This window comes from Diceros bicornis, chromosome 5 (genome assembly GCF_020826845.1).
Source record: "Diceros bicornis minor isolate mBicDic1 chromosome 5, mDicBic1.mat.cur, whole genome shotgun sequence".
Lineage (NCBI taxonomy): Eukaryota > Metazoa > Chordata > Mammalia > Perissodactyla > Rhinocerotidae > Diceros > Diceros bicornis.
The window spans coordinates 46797193-46812615 of record NC_080744.1 but is presented as its reverse complement, the minus strand read 5'-3'; the positions used below and the strand labels follow the sequence as shown (position 1 = coordinate 46812615).

The window sequence follows — 15423 nt, the reverse complement described above, 5'->3', positions numbered from 1 at the left end:
GCCGGCCCATATAGTCTGTATGTTTATGAAATCTATTGCTTTACCAACATGTTTGAAGAAACTAAGTTGTTAAATTATAAAAGCAAGTTGCAAAAAAAAGAATTTTTTCTATTGAGGTCATGATAGTTTATAACAGTGAAATTTCAGTTGTACATTATTATTTGTCAGTTACCATATAAATGTGCCCTTTCACCCCTTGTGCCCACTCCCTAACCCCCTTCCCCTCTGGTAACCGCTAAACTGTTCTCTTTGTCCGTGTGTTAGTTTATTTTCCACATATGTGTGAAAGCATACGGTGTTTATCTTTCTCTGTCTGGCTTATTTTGCTTAACATCATACCTGCAAGGTCCGTGCATGTTGTTGTGAAGGGGACAATTTTGTCTTTTTTTTTTTTTTACGGCTGAGTAGTATTCCATTGTATATATACACCACATCTTCTTTATCGAGTCATCAGTCGATGGGCAGTGGGTTGCTTCCACTTCTTGGCTATAGTGAATAATGCTGCAATGAACATAGGGGTGCACAAGTCTCTTTGAATTGTTGATTTCAAGTTCTTTGGGTAATACCCAGTAGGGGGATAGCTGGGTCATATGGTATTTCTGTTTTTAATTTTTTGAGAAATCTCCATACTATTTTCCATAGTGGCTGCACCAGTTTGCATTCCCACCAGCAGTGTATGAGGGTTCTGTTTTTACCACATCCTCTCCAACATTTGTTATTTTTTGTGTTGGTGATTATAGCCATTCTAATGGGTGTAAGGTGATATCTTAGTGTAGTTTTGATTTGCATTTCCCTGATGATTAGTGATGTTGAACATCTTTTCATGTGCTTATTAGCCATCTGTATATTTTCTTTGGAAAAATGTCTGTTCATATCCTCTGCCCATTTTTTAATTGGGTTGTTTGTTTTTTTGTTGTTGAATTGTGTGATTAACCCCTTGTCAGATATATGATTTGTAAATATTTTCTCCCAGTTAGTGGGTTATCTTTTCGTTTTGTTCCAGTTGCCTTTGCCTTGCAGAAGCTCTTCAGTCTGATGTAGTTGCACTTGTTTATTTTCTCTTTTGTTTCCATTGTCCAAGCAGACATGGTATTTGAAAAGATCCTTCTAAGACCGATATCAAAGAGTGTACTGCCTGCCTATATTTTCTTCTAGGAGTTTTATGGTTTCAGGTCTTACCTTCAAGTCTTTGATCCATTTTGAGTTAGTTTTTGTGTATGGCAAAAGATAATGGTCTACTTTTATTCTTTTGCATGTGGCTGTCCAGTTTTCCCAACACCATTTATTAAAGAGACTTTCCTTTCTTCATTGTTATGTTCTTGGCTCCTTTGTCCAAGATTAGCTGTCTGTAGATGTGTGGTTTTATTTCTGAGCTTTCAATTCTGTTCCATTGATCTGTATGTCTTTTTTGTACCAGTACCATACTGTTTTGGTTACTATAGCTTTGTAGTCTATTTTGAAGTCAGGAATTGTGATGCCCCCAGCTTTGTTCTTTTTCCTCAGTATTGCTTTAGCTATTCAGGGTCTTTTGTTGCTCCATATGAATTTTAGGATTCTTTGTTCTATTTCCATGAAGAATGTCATTGAGATTCTGATAGGGAGGGATTGCATTGAATCTGTAGATTGCTTTAGGTAGTATGGACATTTTAACTATATTTGTTCTTCCATTCCTTGTGCGTGGAATATCTTTCTACTCTATGTCATCATCGATTTCTTTCAATAATGTCTTATAGTTTTCATTGTATAGGTCTTTCACCTCCTTGGTTAAATTTATTCCTAGATATTTTATTCTTTTTGTTGAGATTGTAAATGGCATTGTATTCTTGAGTTCTCTTTCTGTTAGTTTGTTATTAGAATGTAGAAATGCAACTGATTTTTGTAAGTTGATTTTGTACCCTGCAACTTTGCTGTAGTTGTTGATTATTTCTAATCGTTTTCTGATGGATTCTTAAGGGCTTTCCATATATAAAATTATGTCGTCTGCAAACAGCAAGAGTTTCACTTCTTCGTTGCCTATTTGTATTCCTTTTATTTCTTTTTCTTCCCTAATTGCTCTGGCCAAAACCTCCAGTACTGTGTTGAATAAGAGTGGCAAGAGTGGACACCCTTGTCTTGTTCCTCTTCTCAGAGGGATGGCTTTCAGTTTTCCCCAGTTGAGTATGATGTTGGCTGTGGGTTTCTCATATATGGCCTTTATTATGTTGAAGTACTTTGCTTCTGAGTTAGGAAGCTTCCCCTCCTCTTCAATTTTCTGTAAAAGTTTGAGAAGAATAGGTATTAAGTCTTCTTTGAGTGTTTGGTATAAGTCACCAGGGAAGCTGTCTGGTCTTGGACTTTTGTTTTTTGGGACATTTTTGATTACTGTTTCAATCTCTTTACCTGTCATTGGTATATTTACATTCTCTATTTGTTCTTGATTCAGTTTTGGGAGGTTGTATGAGTCTAAGAATTTATCCATTTCTTGTAGATTGTCCAATTTGTTGGCATATAGTTTTTCACAGTATTTTCTTATAATCCTTTGTATTTCTGTGGTATCCATTGTAGTTTCTCAACTCTTTCATTTCTAATTTTATTTATTTGAGCCTTCTCTCTTTTTTTCTTAGTGAGTCTGGCTAAGAGTTTGTCAATTTTGTTTATCTTCTCAAAGAACCAGCTCTTTGTTTCACTGATCCTTTCTACTGTTTTGTTATGTGTCAATTTCATTTATTTCTACTCTAATTTTTATTATTTCCCTCCTTCTGCTGACTTTGGGCTTTGTTTGTTCTTCTTTTTCTAATTCTGGTAGGTTAGTTTAAGATTGCTTATTTGATATTTTTCCTGTTTGTTATGGTGGGCCTGTATTGCTGTGGATTTCCCTCTTTGGACCACTTTTGCTGCATCCCATATGAGTCGGTGTGGTGTATTTTCATTTTCATTTGTCTCCAGATATTTTTTTATTTCTCTTTTAATTTCTTCGGTGATCCCTTGGTTGTTCAGTAACATGTTGTTTAGTCTCCACATATTTGTCACTTTCCCAGCTTTTTTCTTGTAGTTGATTTCTAGTTTCATAGAATTATGGTCAGAAAAGATGCTTGATATGATTTCAATCTTCTTAAATTTATTGAGGCTTCTCTTGTTTCCCAGCATATGGTCTATCCTTGAGAATGTTCCATGTGCACTTGAGAATGTGTATTCTGCTGTTTTTGGATGGAGTATTCTATATATATCTATTAAGTCCTCTGGTCTCGTTTTTCGTTTAAGTCCACTGTTTCCTTGTTGACTTTCTGTCTAAATGATCTATCCATTGATGTAAGTGCAGTTTTGAGGTCCCCTACTGTTATTGTGTTGTTAATATCTCCTTTTAGGTCTGTTAATAGTTGCTTTATGTATTCTGGTACTCCAGTGTTGGGTGCATATATGTTATTAGTGTTATGTCTTCGTGGTGGAGTGTCCCTTTTATCCTTATATACTGCCCCTCTTTGTCTCTTATTGCCTGTTTTATCTTGAAGTCTACTTTGTCTGATGTAAGTATGGCAACACCTACTTTCTTTTGTTTGCCGTTAGTTTGGAGTATCGTCTTCCATCCCTTCACTCTGAGCCTGTGTTTGTCTTTAGAGCTGAGATGTGTTTCTTGGAGGCAGCATGTTGTTGGGTCTTGTTTGTTAATCTGTCCTGCTACTCTATGTCTTTTGATTAGAAAATTCAACCCATTTACATTTAGAGTGATTATTGATATGTGAGGGCTTAATCCTGCCATTTTATCACTCGTTTTCCGGTTCTTCTGCATTTCTTTTGTTTCTCGTCCCATGTGTTTTGGACTACCAATTCAGTTTGGTAGTTCTCTATGATGGTTTTCTTAGTTTTCTTTTTATTTATCATTTGTGTCTCTGTTCTACTTATTTGTTTAGTGGTTACAACGAGGTTTGTATAAAAAATTTTGTAGATGAGATAGTCCATTTTCTGATAGCCTCTTATTTTCTTAGACTAAGCTGATTCCATCCCTCTCCTCTTCCCCTTCTAAGTTATTGTCACAACTTATTCCATCTTGTTTTGTGAGTTTGTGGTTAAAATGATGAGATTCTATTTATTTTTTATGTTTTCCTTCCTTTTGTCTTTAATGTTATAATTAAGTGTTTGCTAACCTGTTCTGAGAGAGAGCTGCAGTTTTCTCATTTTGTCTACCTATTTGTTTCCTTTCTCAAGGCTTTGTAACCCCTTTCTTTTTTTTTTCAGGTACAAGGGCCTTCTTGAGCATTTCTTGTAGAGGGGGTTCTTGTGGCAATGAACGCCCTTAGCTTTTGTTTATCTGGGAAAGTTTTTATTTCTCCATCATATCTGAAGGATATTTTCACTGAACGGAGTATTCTTGGCCGTCAGTTTTTGTCTTTCAGAATTTTGAATATATCGTTCCACTCTCTCCTAGCCTGTAAGGTTTCTGCTGTGAAATCTGCTGAAAGCCTTACAGGAGTTCCTTTGTAAGTTACTTTCTATCTTGCTGCCCTTAATATTTTTTCTTTGTCATTGACTTTTGCCAGCTTTACTACTATATGCCTTGGAGGGAAGGTCTTTTTACATTGATATACTTAGGTGTTCTATTGCCTTCTTTCACTTATATTTCCAAGCTCCTTCCCCAGGTTTGGGAAGTTCTCAGCTATTATTTCTTTGAACAAGCTTTCTGCTCTATTCACCTTCTCTTCTCTCTCTGGAATACCTATAATCATTATGTTACATTTCCTAATGGAGTCAGATATTTTGCAGAGAATTTCTTCATTTCTTTTTAGACTTAGTTCTCTCTCCTCCTCCATCTGAAGCATTTCTATACTTCTGTCATCCAGACTGCTGATTCTTTGCTTCATAATATCAGCTCTGTTATTCAGGAAGTCCAGATTTTTCTTTATCTCATCCATTGTGTTTTTGATCTCCAACATTTTTTGTGTGTGTGTGAGGAATAGTAGTCCTGAGCTAACATCTGTTCCCAATCCTCCTCTTTTTGCTGAGGAAGATTGGCCCTGGGCTAACATTCGTGCCCATCTTCCTCTACTTTATATGGGATACCACCGCAGCATGGCTTGACAAGTGGTGCATCAGTGCACTCCCAGGATCTGAACCTGCAAACCCTGGTCCACCGCAGCGGAGTGCGTGCGCTTAACCATTATGCTACCGGGCTGGCCCCCTCCAACATTTCTGATTGGTTTTGCTTTATAGTTTCAATCACTTTTGTGAAGAATTCCTGTGTTCATTAATTTTGTTCTTGAGTTCATTGAACTATCTGTATTTTCTTATAACTTGTTGAGTTTTTTTATGATAGCTATTTTGAATTCTCTGTCATTTAGATTATAAATTTCTGTGCCTTCAGGATTGGTTTCTGGGTGCTTGTCATTTTCCCTCTGGTCTGGAGTATTAATATATTTTTTCATACTGTTTGATGGTGTGGATTTGTGCCTCTGCATAGTGATAGTATCTGGTCGCAGCTTCCACCTGCCACCACTGGGTGGGGGTCAAGAGCTGTGTATTCTAAGCCTGCTGCGATCCCAGCTCACTCACTCACAGCTGCTGCTTTTCTGTTGTATGTGCACACGCTCTGGCCGACTGGCTGAGCTGGAGCGCTGTGTGGGGAGGGGGGCACTTTCTTTTGCCTGCGCAATTCCAGGGGAGTTCTTCCTCTGCCCTCGCTGTCTGCTCTCCTGGGGTGCTGGCTTGATGAAGACACCCTGCAGTCGCTTAGCCATCTCTGTGTGGGGTTTTCCCACTGGCTGTGAAGGAACTTGGAGAGCAAAGATGTTCCTGCGGAGGACCGGTCCTACCCTCCTCCTCTCAGAGCCATGTGCAGTCCCACGCCCTGCTGTTGGGGGAGGAAAAGGAGATCCCCTTACCTCCTTCCACTTCCTCCAGGGAGTCCACTGGTGCCACCTTCAGACATACGGCTGTGTGGGTCTCAGACGTCTTTTGTGTTGTGTGAATGCCCTCTGCTGGTTTATGAATGTCCTTTTCTTGGTATCTTAGTGGGGAGAGTCTAAGGGAAGAGCTCCCTCCACCACGATGCTGATGTCACTCTCTGCAAAGGATTTTTTTAAATGTGTATTCATGAAACATTTCTGCAGGGATTCATTAGATGGTAATAAAAGTGGTTGCCTCTGATGGGAAGGGAAATTAATTGCCTAAGGGAGAAGAGTGGGAGGGAGACTTTTCAGTATTTACTTTATGATACACTGTGATTTTGAAGTTGTAAATATATTACCATTCCCTGCAAAAAAATTTTTTTTTAATATTTATATTCAAGAGAAGAGGTAAGTACAGCTACTTAAACTGTTGAGTTGTTTACTTTCTGCAGATAACGCACCTTTGGAACATCCTACCAGGATATCGTAGTGTTGTTTCAATGAAAAATAAAACAACTTGTCAACAGTATCGCACGTTCCAAGTCTAGAGAACTGTGTTCTAATCCAAAATTTTTATCTTCTTAGTTGGATGACTGTGGTCGAGCAGGTCATTTATTTGTGGGTTTTATATAGATACATCTTATGAGGATAAGAAGTATTTGTCTCTAATATCTTATTGAATTGTTTTAGTGATCAAATGCATCATCAAATGACAATATAATCAAAAATATTTTGAAATAAAAGATACGTAAAGGGGCCGGCCCGGTGGCACAAGCGGTTAAGTGCGCGCGCTCCGCTGCGGCGGCCCGGGGTTCGCTGGTTCGGATCCCGGGCGCGCACCGAAGTACTGCTTGGTAAGCCATGCTGTGGCGGCGTCCCATATAAAGTGGAGGAAGATGGGCACCGATGTTAGCCCAGGGCCGTCTTCCTCAGCAAAAAAAAAAAGAGGAGGATTGGCGGATGTTAGCTCAGGGCTGATCTCCTCACAAAAAAAAAAAAAAAAAAAAAGATACGTAAAATTCTACTGTGAAATGCTACTGTGATATTATGATTGAATGCTGGTATATGTTTTACTAGGAAGAAATTGATTAAACCTTTTTTTTTTTTTTTTTTTAAACCTTTAGATCTTTATGTCTGAAGCTGGAAAAATAAGCCAAAAGATTAAAGTGTGGTTTAGTGATTACTTCAATATCAGTGATACAATTGCCATAATTTCTTTCTTCATTGGATTTGGACTAAGATTTGGAGCAAAATGGAACTTTGAGAATGCATATGATAATCATGTTTTTGTGGCTGGAAGATTAATTTATTGTCTTAACATAATATTTTGGTATGTGCGTTTGCTAGATTTTCTGGCTGTAAATCAACAGGCAGGACCTTATGTAATGATGATTGGAAAAATGGTAAGTTGAGAGGCATCTGGTAATACTCATGGGTTTATTGATATTTTTTCTTAAAATCATAAAAATGTATTGTTAACATAATTTAACTTTAACCAGAGAATGTTATTTCATGGTTTCTTTGCCTCATACTCCAAATCAACCATTCCTGAGAACATTAACTTTTCAAGAAATATTTGATGGGATAAAGTTAGGAAAACCGTATTTTATTAGTTTTCTCTTGAAATGCTTTAATTTTTAAATGCTACTTGCTAGGACTATTTGAGATGCAGAATGAAAAATACAAACTTGTTAGCTTAAATCTGTGAATTTCTTTTCATCTTTACTGCCATCACTCTAACCAGTACATCGTCATCTGACACCTGCAGCAGTCTAGTCATCTGTTTACTCACAGTCACTCTGGCCTATCTTCAATCTACATTATAGCTAGAGAAATTATTTCACAATGCAAATCTGAATATGTTGCTTCCCCTTTTTAAAAAATCTTTTAATGATTTTGCATTACTCCTAGAGATCAGTGTACTTAGTGAAACCGTAAGCCCTGCCCAGTTTGGCTGTTGTTTCCTTTTTTTTTTAACTTTTGATTTTGAGATAATTATTGATTCACATGCAGTGTAAGAAATAATACAGAGAGATCCTGTGTGCCCTTATCTAGTTTCCTCCAGTAGTAACATCTTCCTTGCTTTCTTTTTAAGTCTCATCTCTTACCATTTTGACCTCTTATCTGTCACACAGGCCATTCTATATTTTCTTTAATGTTGCCCCTACCAGAGTAGCATAACTCGTATTCTTCTTTCTGCCTGGAATAATCACCCTTATCTACATAGCTTTTTTGACTAATTAACTTAGGTTTATCCCTCAGATCTCAGCTCCAGCATGGTCCAGATCCTCATGGAACTCACAATCATTATTTGACTTTTTTTTTTTTTTGTGAGGAAGATCAGCCCTGAGCTAACATCCATACCAGTCCTCCTCTTTTTGCTGAGAAGACTGGCTCTGAGCTAATATCTATTGCCAATCCTCCTCCTTTCCCCCACCCCCCCCAAAGCCTGAGTAGATAGTTGTATGTTATAGTTGCGCATCCTTCTAGTTGCTGTATGTGGGACGTGGCCTCAGCATGGCCAGAGAAGCGGTGCGTCGGTGCGTGCCCAGGATCCGAACCCAGGCCGCTAGTAGCAGAGCGCGCGCACTTAACCGCTAAGCCACGGAGCTGGCCCTATTTGACTTTTTACAAATAAAAAAAACTGAATCTTGGGGATGTTAGGACTCTTTGATTCCAAGTCACAGAGACTCAACTCTAACTTAATTAAAAAAGGAAATTTATTGGCAGAACTAACAGAATTTTAAAGATGAAGGGTCAAGTCTAAATGATTATATATAAAAAAATATTTTTTAATTACTCCATCCAGACTAGACTTATTGTTCTCTTTACCTTTCACATTCCTGCCTTCCATGTCTACTCTTGCTATATATTCATTTAAAAAAATATATGAAAATGTCATAATTTCTTTCAGGTTGATTTATTATTGCTGTTATTGTTGGTTCATAGTAGATTAAAGTACAGATTTATTGTAAATGTTGTCTCTTAATCTGTATGGGGCTTTCCCCAGTAGGTTATTTTTTGTGGATGAATATTATATATTGTAGAGTGAGACAGTATTCACTTTTTTTAGATGTAAATGCTGAGCACTTGTACATCTAACTAAGTAGACAGAAATTAAAGTTTTATTATAGCATTTTAGTTAATCCTTTGAATTCCGGAGTGTTGATGCCAAAATCCATGTCATTATTTTTTTTTTTTTTTTTTTTTTTTTTTTTTTTTTTTTTTTTTTTTTTTTTTTGTGAGGAGATCAGCCCTGAGCTAACATCCGCCAATCCTCCTCTTTTTTTTTTTTTTTTTTTGCTGAGGAAGACGGCCCTGGGCTAACATCTGTGCCTGTCTTCCTCCACTTTATATGGGACGCCGCCACAGCATGGCTTACCAAGCAGTGCGTCGGTGCGCGCCCGGGATCCGAACCAGCGAACCCCGGGCCGCCGCAGCGGAGCGCGCGCACTTAACCGCTTGCGCCACCGGGCCGGCCCCTCCATGTCATTATTTTAACAATAAAAATTATTTTTCAGTGATTTATTGGGTGATAGCTCAATTAGGTTCTTTTTCAGTTTTGTTGAAATGAAAGAATTGCAAACTACCTGACTTGCAAAAGAATTTGTTAACCAGATATAGGTATCACATATTTCTCAACACCCATACTAATAATTCAGTTTTTTGTTTTGTTTAGCCTCTAGAAGAGTTTCATAGCCAAAGACAGTGCATCATGGCGTAGGGTTCAGGATGGGTGAGAAGAATGCCTTTTTGTATGAAGTGGGCAAAAGACAGTTATCACAGAGAGGTAGAAAAGAGAATGTGCACCTCCAATATAAGAACAGAGCAGTATTAGGAAAGAACACTTATGGAAATTGATTCCCGGAATCTGTTCATGTGTCTATACCTCTTTAAAATCTTCATGGGGGGCTGGCCCCGTGGCTTAGCGGTTAAGTGCGTGAGCTCCGCTACTGGTGGCCTGGGTTCGGATCCTGGGCGCACACCGACGCACCACTTCTCCAGCCATGCTGAGGCCGCGTCCCACATACAGCAACTAGAAGGATGTGCAACTATGACATACAACTATCTACTGGGGCTTTGGGGGGAAAAAAAAAATATATATATATATATCTATATATATAGATATATATAGATATATATATATATTCATGGACTTGAGATAGGCAGACTCCAGTTTGAACCAGTGAGGTACTTCATTGTATAGAAGATGCCTATGACTTGCCTAGCTTCACAGGTCAAGTGTTACATAATCTCCTTGATGTTACGGTTTAGGTAGTGATGAGATTTTACTGAATGCTAATGTTAGGAATAAAAACAAACTCAAAGATTCTAGTTATCTATTAGAACATTAGAAACTATTTTTTAAGTTGAAAAATTGTCATTGTATTTAAATTCCCATGTGTTTTAACAGTGTTCATTTTTTAACAGGTGGCCAATATGTTCTACATTGTAGTGATTATGGCTCTTGTATTACTTAGTTTTGGTGTTCCCAGAAAGGCAATACTTTATCCTCGTGAAGCACCATCTTGGACTCTTGCTAAAGATATAGTTTTTCATCCATACTGGATGATTTTTGGTGAAGTTTATGCATATGAAATTGATGGTAAGGATTTATGTTTATGAATTCATCTTTCGGTTATTTTATGTTTTAAAGTCAGAATTGCATTACAGTCATGCACCACATAATGTTTCAAATGGACTGCATATACGATGGTGGTCCCATAAGAGTAGTACCATATAACCTAGGTGTGTAGTAGGCTATATCATCTAGGTTTGTGTAAGTACACTCTGTGATGTTTGCACAACGAAATTGACTACCAACACATTTCTCAGAACATCCCTGTTGTTAAGCGACACGTGGCTGTATAGTAATATGACGTATTTTCACAACTCAAACTATTAGCAACCTAAGCCCTCCCACAATATATTAGTTAATCCCAGAAGAAACAGCAAAAATTAATTGACATAAAATATTTTAGAATTTTTTTCAGCTACAAATAATGGAAATCTGGCTTAAACTGGCTTACACAATAAGGACATTTATTAGCTAACAGAAAGTTCAGAGGTAGAGTGGTCTTGGGGGGTTGGTTAATTCATAGCTAAGGATACCTATTCTTTTTTCATCCCTCTGCTCTGTAATCACAGTGTCTGATTGATACAGGTTTCTCTTATGATTCTAACACTGTTACTAGCAATAGGAGAAAAGAAACACTGTTCTAGGGTTCTCTAAAGAGGAAAAAGTCCGTTTCCCAGAAGCCCCCCGTTGACCTTGTTCTTTCGTCTCATTAGTTCAGATTGGCTTCAGTCTACATATCTCTGAAATAGGGCAAGAGTAATGGGATTACATTGATTAGTTTAGACCAATCATGGTGGATTGGGTAAACTCTTGAATTGTAAAATTCAACTGTGAATACATTCTCTGCCTAAGATAAATGTTTTTTTATTGCTTTAGTTAATGAGGCTAAATAACTTGTGATCATGGATGATGCTGCCAACTTTTAAGAATGTTCTACTGACCTCTACATATGAGTTATAGAATCCTTATTTTGTTAGTTTCCTCTTGATTCTCTTTCTCTTTCTCTCCCTCTTACTTCACTCCTCTCTTAACCCATACCTGTATTGCTCCCTACCCACCTATGTATAGGTGGTTGGATCAGAGGATGGCCACATAGTGGTCAAAAGTTGTATTCAGATGTTGGTTAAAACAGTGAGATTTTACCAGCCTGGTCAAATTTTGCATTTAATGGTTTCCTGTTCAGTGTCATTTCCCAGGTTTTCATCGTCTGCTCTTTTTCTGATATGGCTCTAGTTTGCTTGTTATAAACCATTAGATACAGTTTGTTAGTCTCCTGCATTCTCTTTCTTGGGTCTTTGCTTCATCAAACTAATCTGAATAGATGGAAGTAGATTCATAAAGTTTTTTATGAGTGAAAGGACCTTAATGCATTAGTTTGCCTATGAAACTATTTATTTGAAAGGAATAAATAAATAATTTCATTGATGTATTTATGAGAATTTCAATGGTATATATATTTTTAAATGATTACTAAACTCCAAGTGCTAAATGTATTATAAACCTTTATATAAAACTTATCACTGATTCATGATTGTTTAAGTATAATCCTTGCCCTATTTAAATTGATTTTACTTTATTCCTCATAACTCTGTGGAGGATAGTAAAGCTCTCCTTCCTTGTTTGTATTCAGCTGTGTTCTCTCTTCAGAAACATTCCAAGTGGGAGTAGTGAAAAAGCAGGGAATTCAAATCTAATCATTGTATATTTGAGAGGTACTTTAACCGCTCCCTCAACTCTCTTTTGTGCCATAATAAGATAAACTCTGTAATCTTTATGTTTGTAAATTTACTATAAGTTTACCATACTTTTTCATGGTTCAGTTATTTTTCTTACAAAAATGTTATAGTGTGGCTAAATCTGGGAATTTTATTCTCCTTAATATTCCTCAGGCTAAACTCTGCCTTGAAGGGTAGAAGTAACACAGAAATACACGTCCTTGTCTGGAATAGAGTGGTAGAACAGATACCCACATCCCTCACAAAATTCTTCTGTATTGGAGTACTTTTAAGTTGGTGTTCCTATGACTGCCTGCCCAGAAGCTTTTGCCAGAATCTGTGAAACAGATTTGTACATAATCAAAACTTCCTTCAAACAAACAAACATAAGTACTAATTAGAAGCTGTTACTGGTGAATTTCTGTATTTTAATTTTTTTTCTTTCTAAAGTGTGTGCAAATGATTCCACTATCCCTGAAATCTGTGGTCCTGGGACATGGTTGACTCCATTTCTTCAAGCAGTCTACCTCTTTGTACAGTATATCATTATGGTCAATCTTCTTATTGCATTTTTCAAGTAAGAATTTTATTCAGTTGCTTATTGTAATGAGATTATTTAATATACAATTTTACTCATTTTGAAGGAAATACACAAAATTTAAAATCTGAAAATTTTGTTGTGGCTTAAACTACTAAAATTATCCTTGAAAATTACAGATAAGAAGGCATGCTCTTTCAAATCAAATAGTTCTAAATTTGAGACCTTGTTATCTTTCAACATGTAGTTCTTTATAAATTTAACCTTTATTTGGGGTTTTTACTGGATTGCCAAGGGATACACATTCAATATACAAAATAGAAAGGCAAATAGAAAATGCATCAATAATCCCACTTTTAATATTTTGGTGCACATCTTTGTGTCATTTTTATGCATATATATGAACCATTTTTTCTTTTCAGAAATATGTACTTGAGACTGGCTGGTGGCGTAGTGGTTAAGTTCGGCACACTCTGCTTCTGCAGCCTGGGATTCGCAGGTTTGGATCCCGGGCACGGACCTACACCACTCATCAAGCCATGCTGTGATGGTGACCCACGTACAAAATAGAGGAAGATTGGCACAGACGTTAGCTCAGGGCCACTCTTCCTCAAGCAAAAAGAGGAAGATGGGCAACAGATGTTAGCTCAGGACCAATCTGCCTCACCAGAAAAAAGAAAAATGTTCTTATATTTTGTATACTGTTTTTTTGTTTGTTTTGTGTGTGTGTGTGTGTGTGTGTGTGAGGAAGATTAGCCCTGAGCTAACATCTATTGCCAATCCTCCTCTTTTTGCTGAGGAAGATTGGCCCTGAGCTAACATCTGTGCCCATCTGCCTCTATTTTATGTGAGACGCTTGCCGCAGTATGGCTTGATAAGCAGTGCGTAGGTCCGCGCCCAGGATCTGAACCTGCGAACCCTGGGCTGCTGAAGCAGAGCTTACGGATTTAACCACTATGCCAGCGGACCGGCCCCTGTATACTATTTTTAACTAAGCATAACATGAACATTATCCCACATTAATAAATATCCCTCTCTAGGTTATTTTCAATGGCTACTTGATACTCTGTGATATAGACCATAGTTTGCAAGCTAATATGTTAGATTGCTCAATTTGATTGTTTATAATTCTGTTTCCAAAAACTGCATTGTAGTTAAAGTTTTGATGAATCTTTAAGTATTTCCTTAGAATGTTTCCCTAAAAGTAAACTGTTCAATATATATGTTTTTAGACTTTTTGCATTTAGGTCAAAACAGGCCTGTGTCCCCAAATCTCTGCCAACAATAGATATTATCCTCTTTTTAATGGTTGCTAATTTGATAGTACATAAAAGGATCTTGCTTTTATTTACACTTATTTTGTTGCTACTAAGAACGAATATTATTTTATGTTTTTGTTTATATGTAATTTTAAAATCTTAAAATCATATTTTCTGCCCATTTTTATGAGAGTTTGTAATATGACCCTCAACAGTATCAAACTTGTGCCTTATATTTGTTGCATGTATTTTTTCCAGTTTCTCATTTGCCTTTTAGTCTTGTTTATGCTAGGGTACTCTTTTGAATCCTTGTGTAGAATAGAATTAGAATAAAATCTTTAGTATTTAAAACTTCAAAATGTGATTAGCTAAGTTTTATTTTTATTCCTTGTTATTCAAGCAATGTGTATTTACAAGTGAAGGCAATTTCCAATATTGTATGGAAATACCAACGTTATCATTTTATTATGGCTTATCATGAGAAACCAGTTCTGCCTCCACCGCTTATCATTCTCAGCCATATAGTTTCTCTGTTTTGCTGCATATGTAAAAGAAGAAAAAAAGATAAGACTTCAGATGGACCAAGTAAGTAAAATATATTAAGGCAAATATTTTTATTTTATCACTTATCAGTATTAGACTGAAGGCTAAGTATTAATTTTATTCAGAAGGCTTAATTGCTGGGTGTTACTATAAAGGCTTTTGTTGAATTTGCCGTAACATAAAGGAATTTTAAGTGCAATTTGATTCTGTAAAAGTGAATTTAGTATTAAACTTTTTTTTGCGTATGACATCTCAATTTCTTTTTGTTAAAATGGTCAACTATAGCACTTGCTAGTCTACAAAGCATTTTTGCTGCTCTGTAAGCAAACACACTTTTAGTACGTTCTGTACACTACACAAGACTAATCACCACATTAAACTGTGCTTAAAATTTTGCAGTGGCTTTCTGTTCTACCAAATCAGTTCTTAAATTCCTCTAGCTGGATATGTGATCGAGAGATATGAGAGAGATAGGGGAAGGGTGATTTATAGGAAAAGGAAAAGGAAATTAGAAATTAGGGGCCAGCCCCGTGGCTTAGCGGTTAAGTGCGCGCACTCCGCTGCTGGCGGGCCGGGTTCCGATCCCGGGCGCGCACCCACGCACTGCTTCTCCGGCCATGCTGAGGCCGCGTCCCACATACAGCAACTAGAAGGATGTGCAGCTGTGACATACAACTATCTACTGGGCCTTTGGGGGGAAAATAAATAAATAAATAAAAATTTAGAAATTAGGAAGTACCTGAAACTATTCTGCTAACATCACTGTGAGTGAAGAAAAAATAGAAATCTAGTGCTTTAGAAACACAGCAGTAAAAAGAGAAAAAAATTGCAGATGATACATATAGTCTTATGAACCCAGAATAATTCACAAGCCTCCTGAGCTAAAGTTTGATATCTTGAGAGTCTTTATTAATTTTTTTTCTTTTCCCTC

The 15423-nt window shown here is 37.0% G+C and overlaps 1 protein-coding gene across 4 annotated transcripts in view; it reads left to right on the top strand.

Moving 5' to 3' along the window:
* TRPM7 (transient receptor potential cation channel subfamily M member 7) overlaps positions 1–15423 on the top strand; it is a 123895-nt gene that overhangs the window by 72980 nt on the left and 35492 nt on the right. For all 4 annotated transcript variants that reach the window (XM_058541553.1, XM_058541552.1, XM_058541554.1 and 1 more), the window contains exons 21-24: positions 6983–7261; positions 10290–10464; positions 12603–12729; positions 14350–14534. In XM_058541553.1, coding sequence (XP_058397536.1) covers positions 6983–7261; positions 10290–10464; positions 12603–12729; positions 14350–14534 — 766 coding nt within the window. The remainder of the gene's footprint in view (positions 1–6982; positions 7262–10289; positions 10465–12602; positions 12730–14349; positions 14535–15423) is intronic.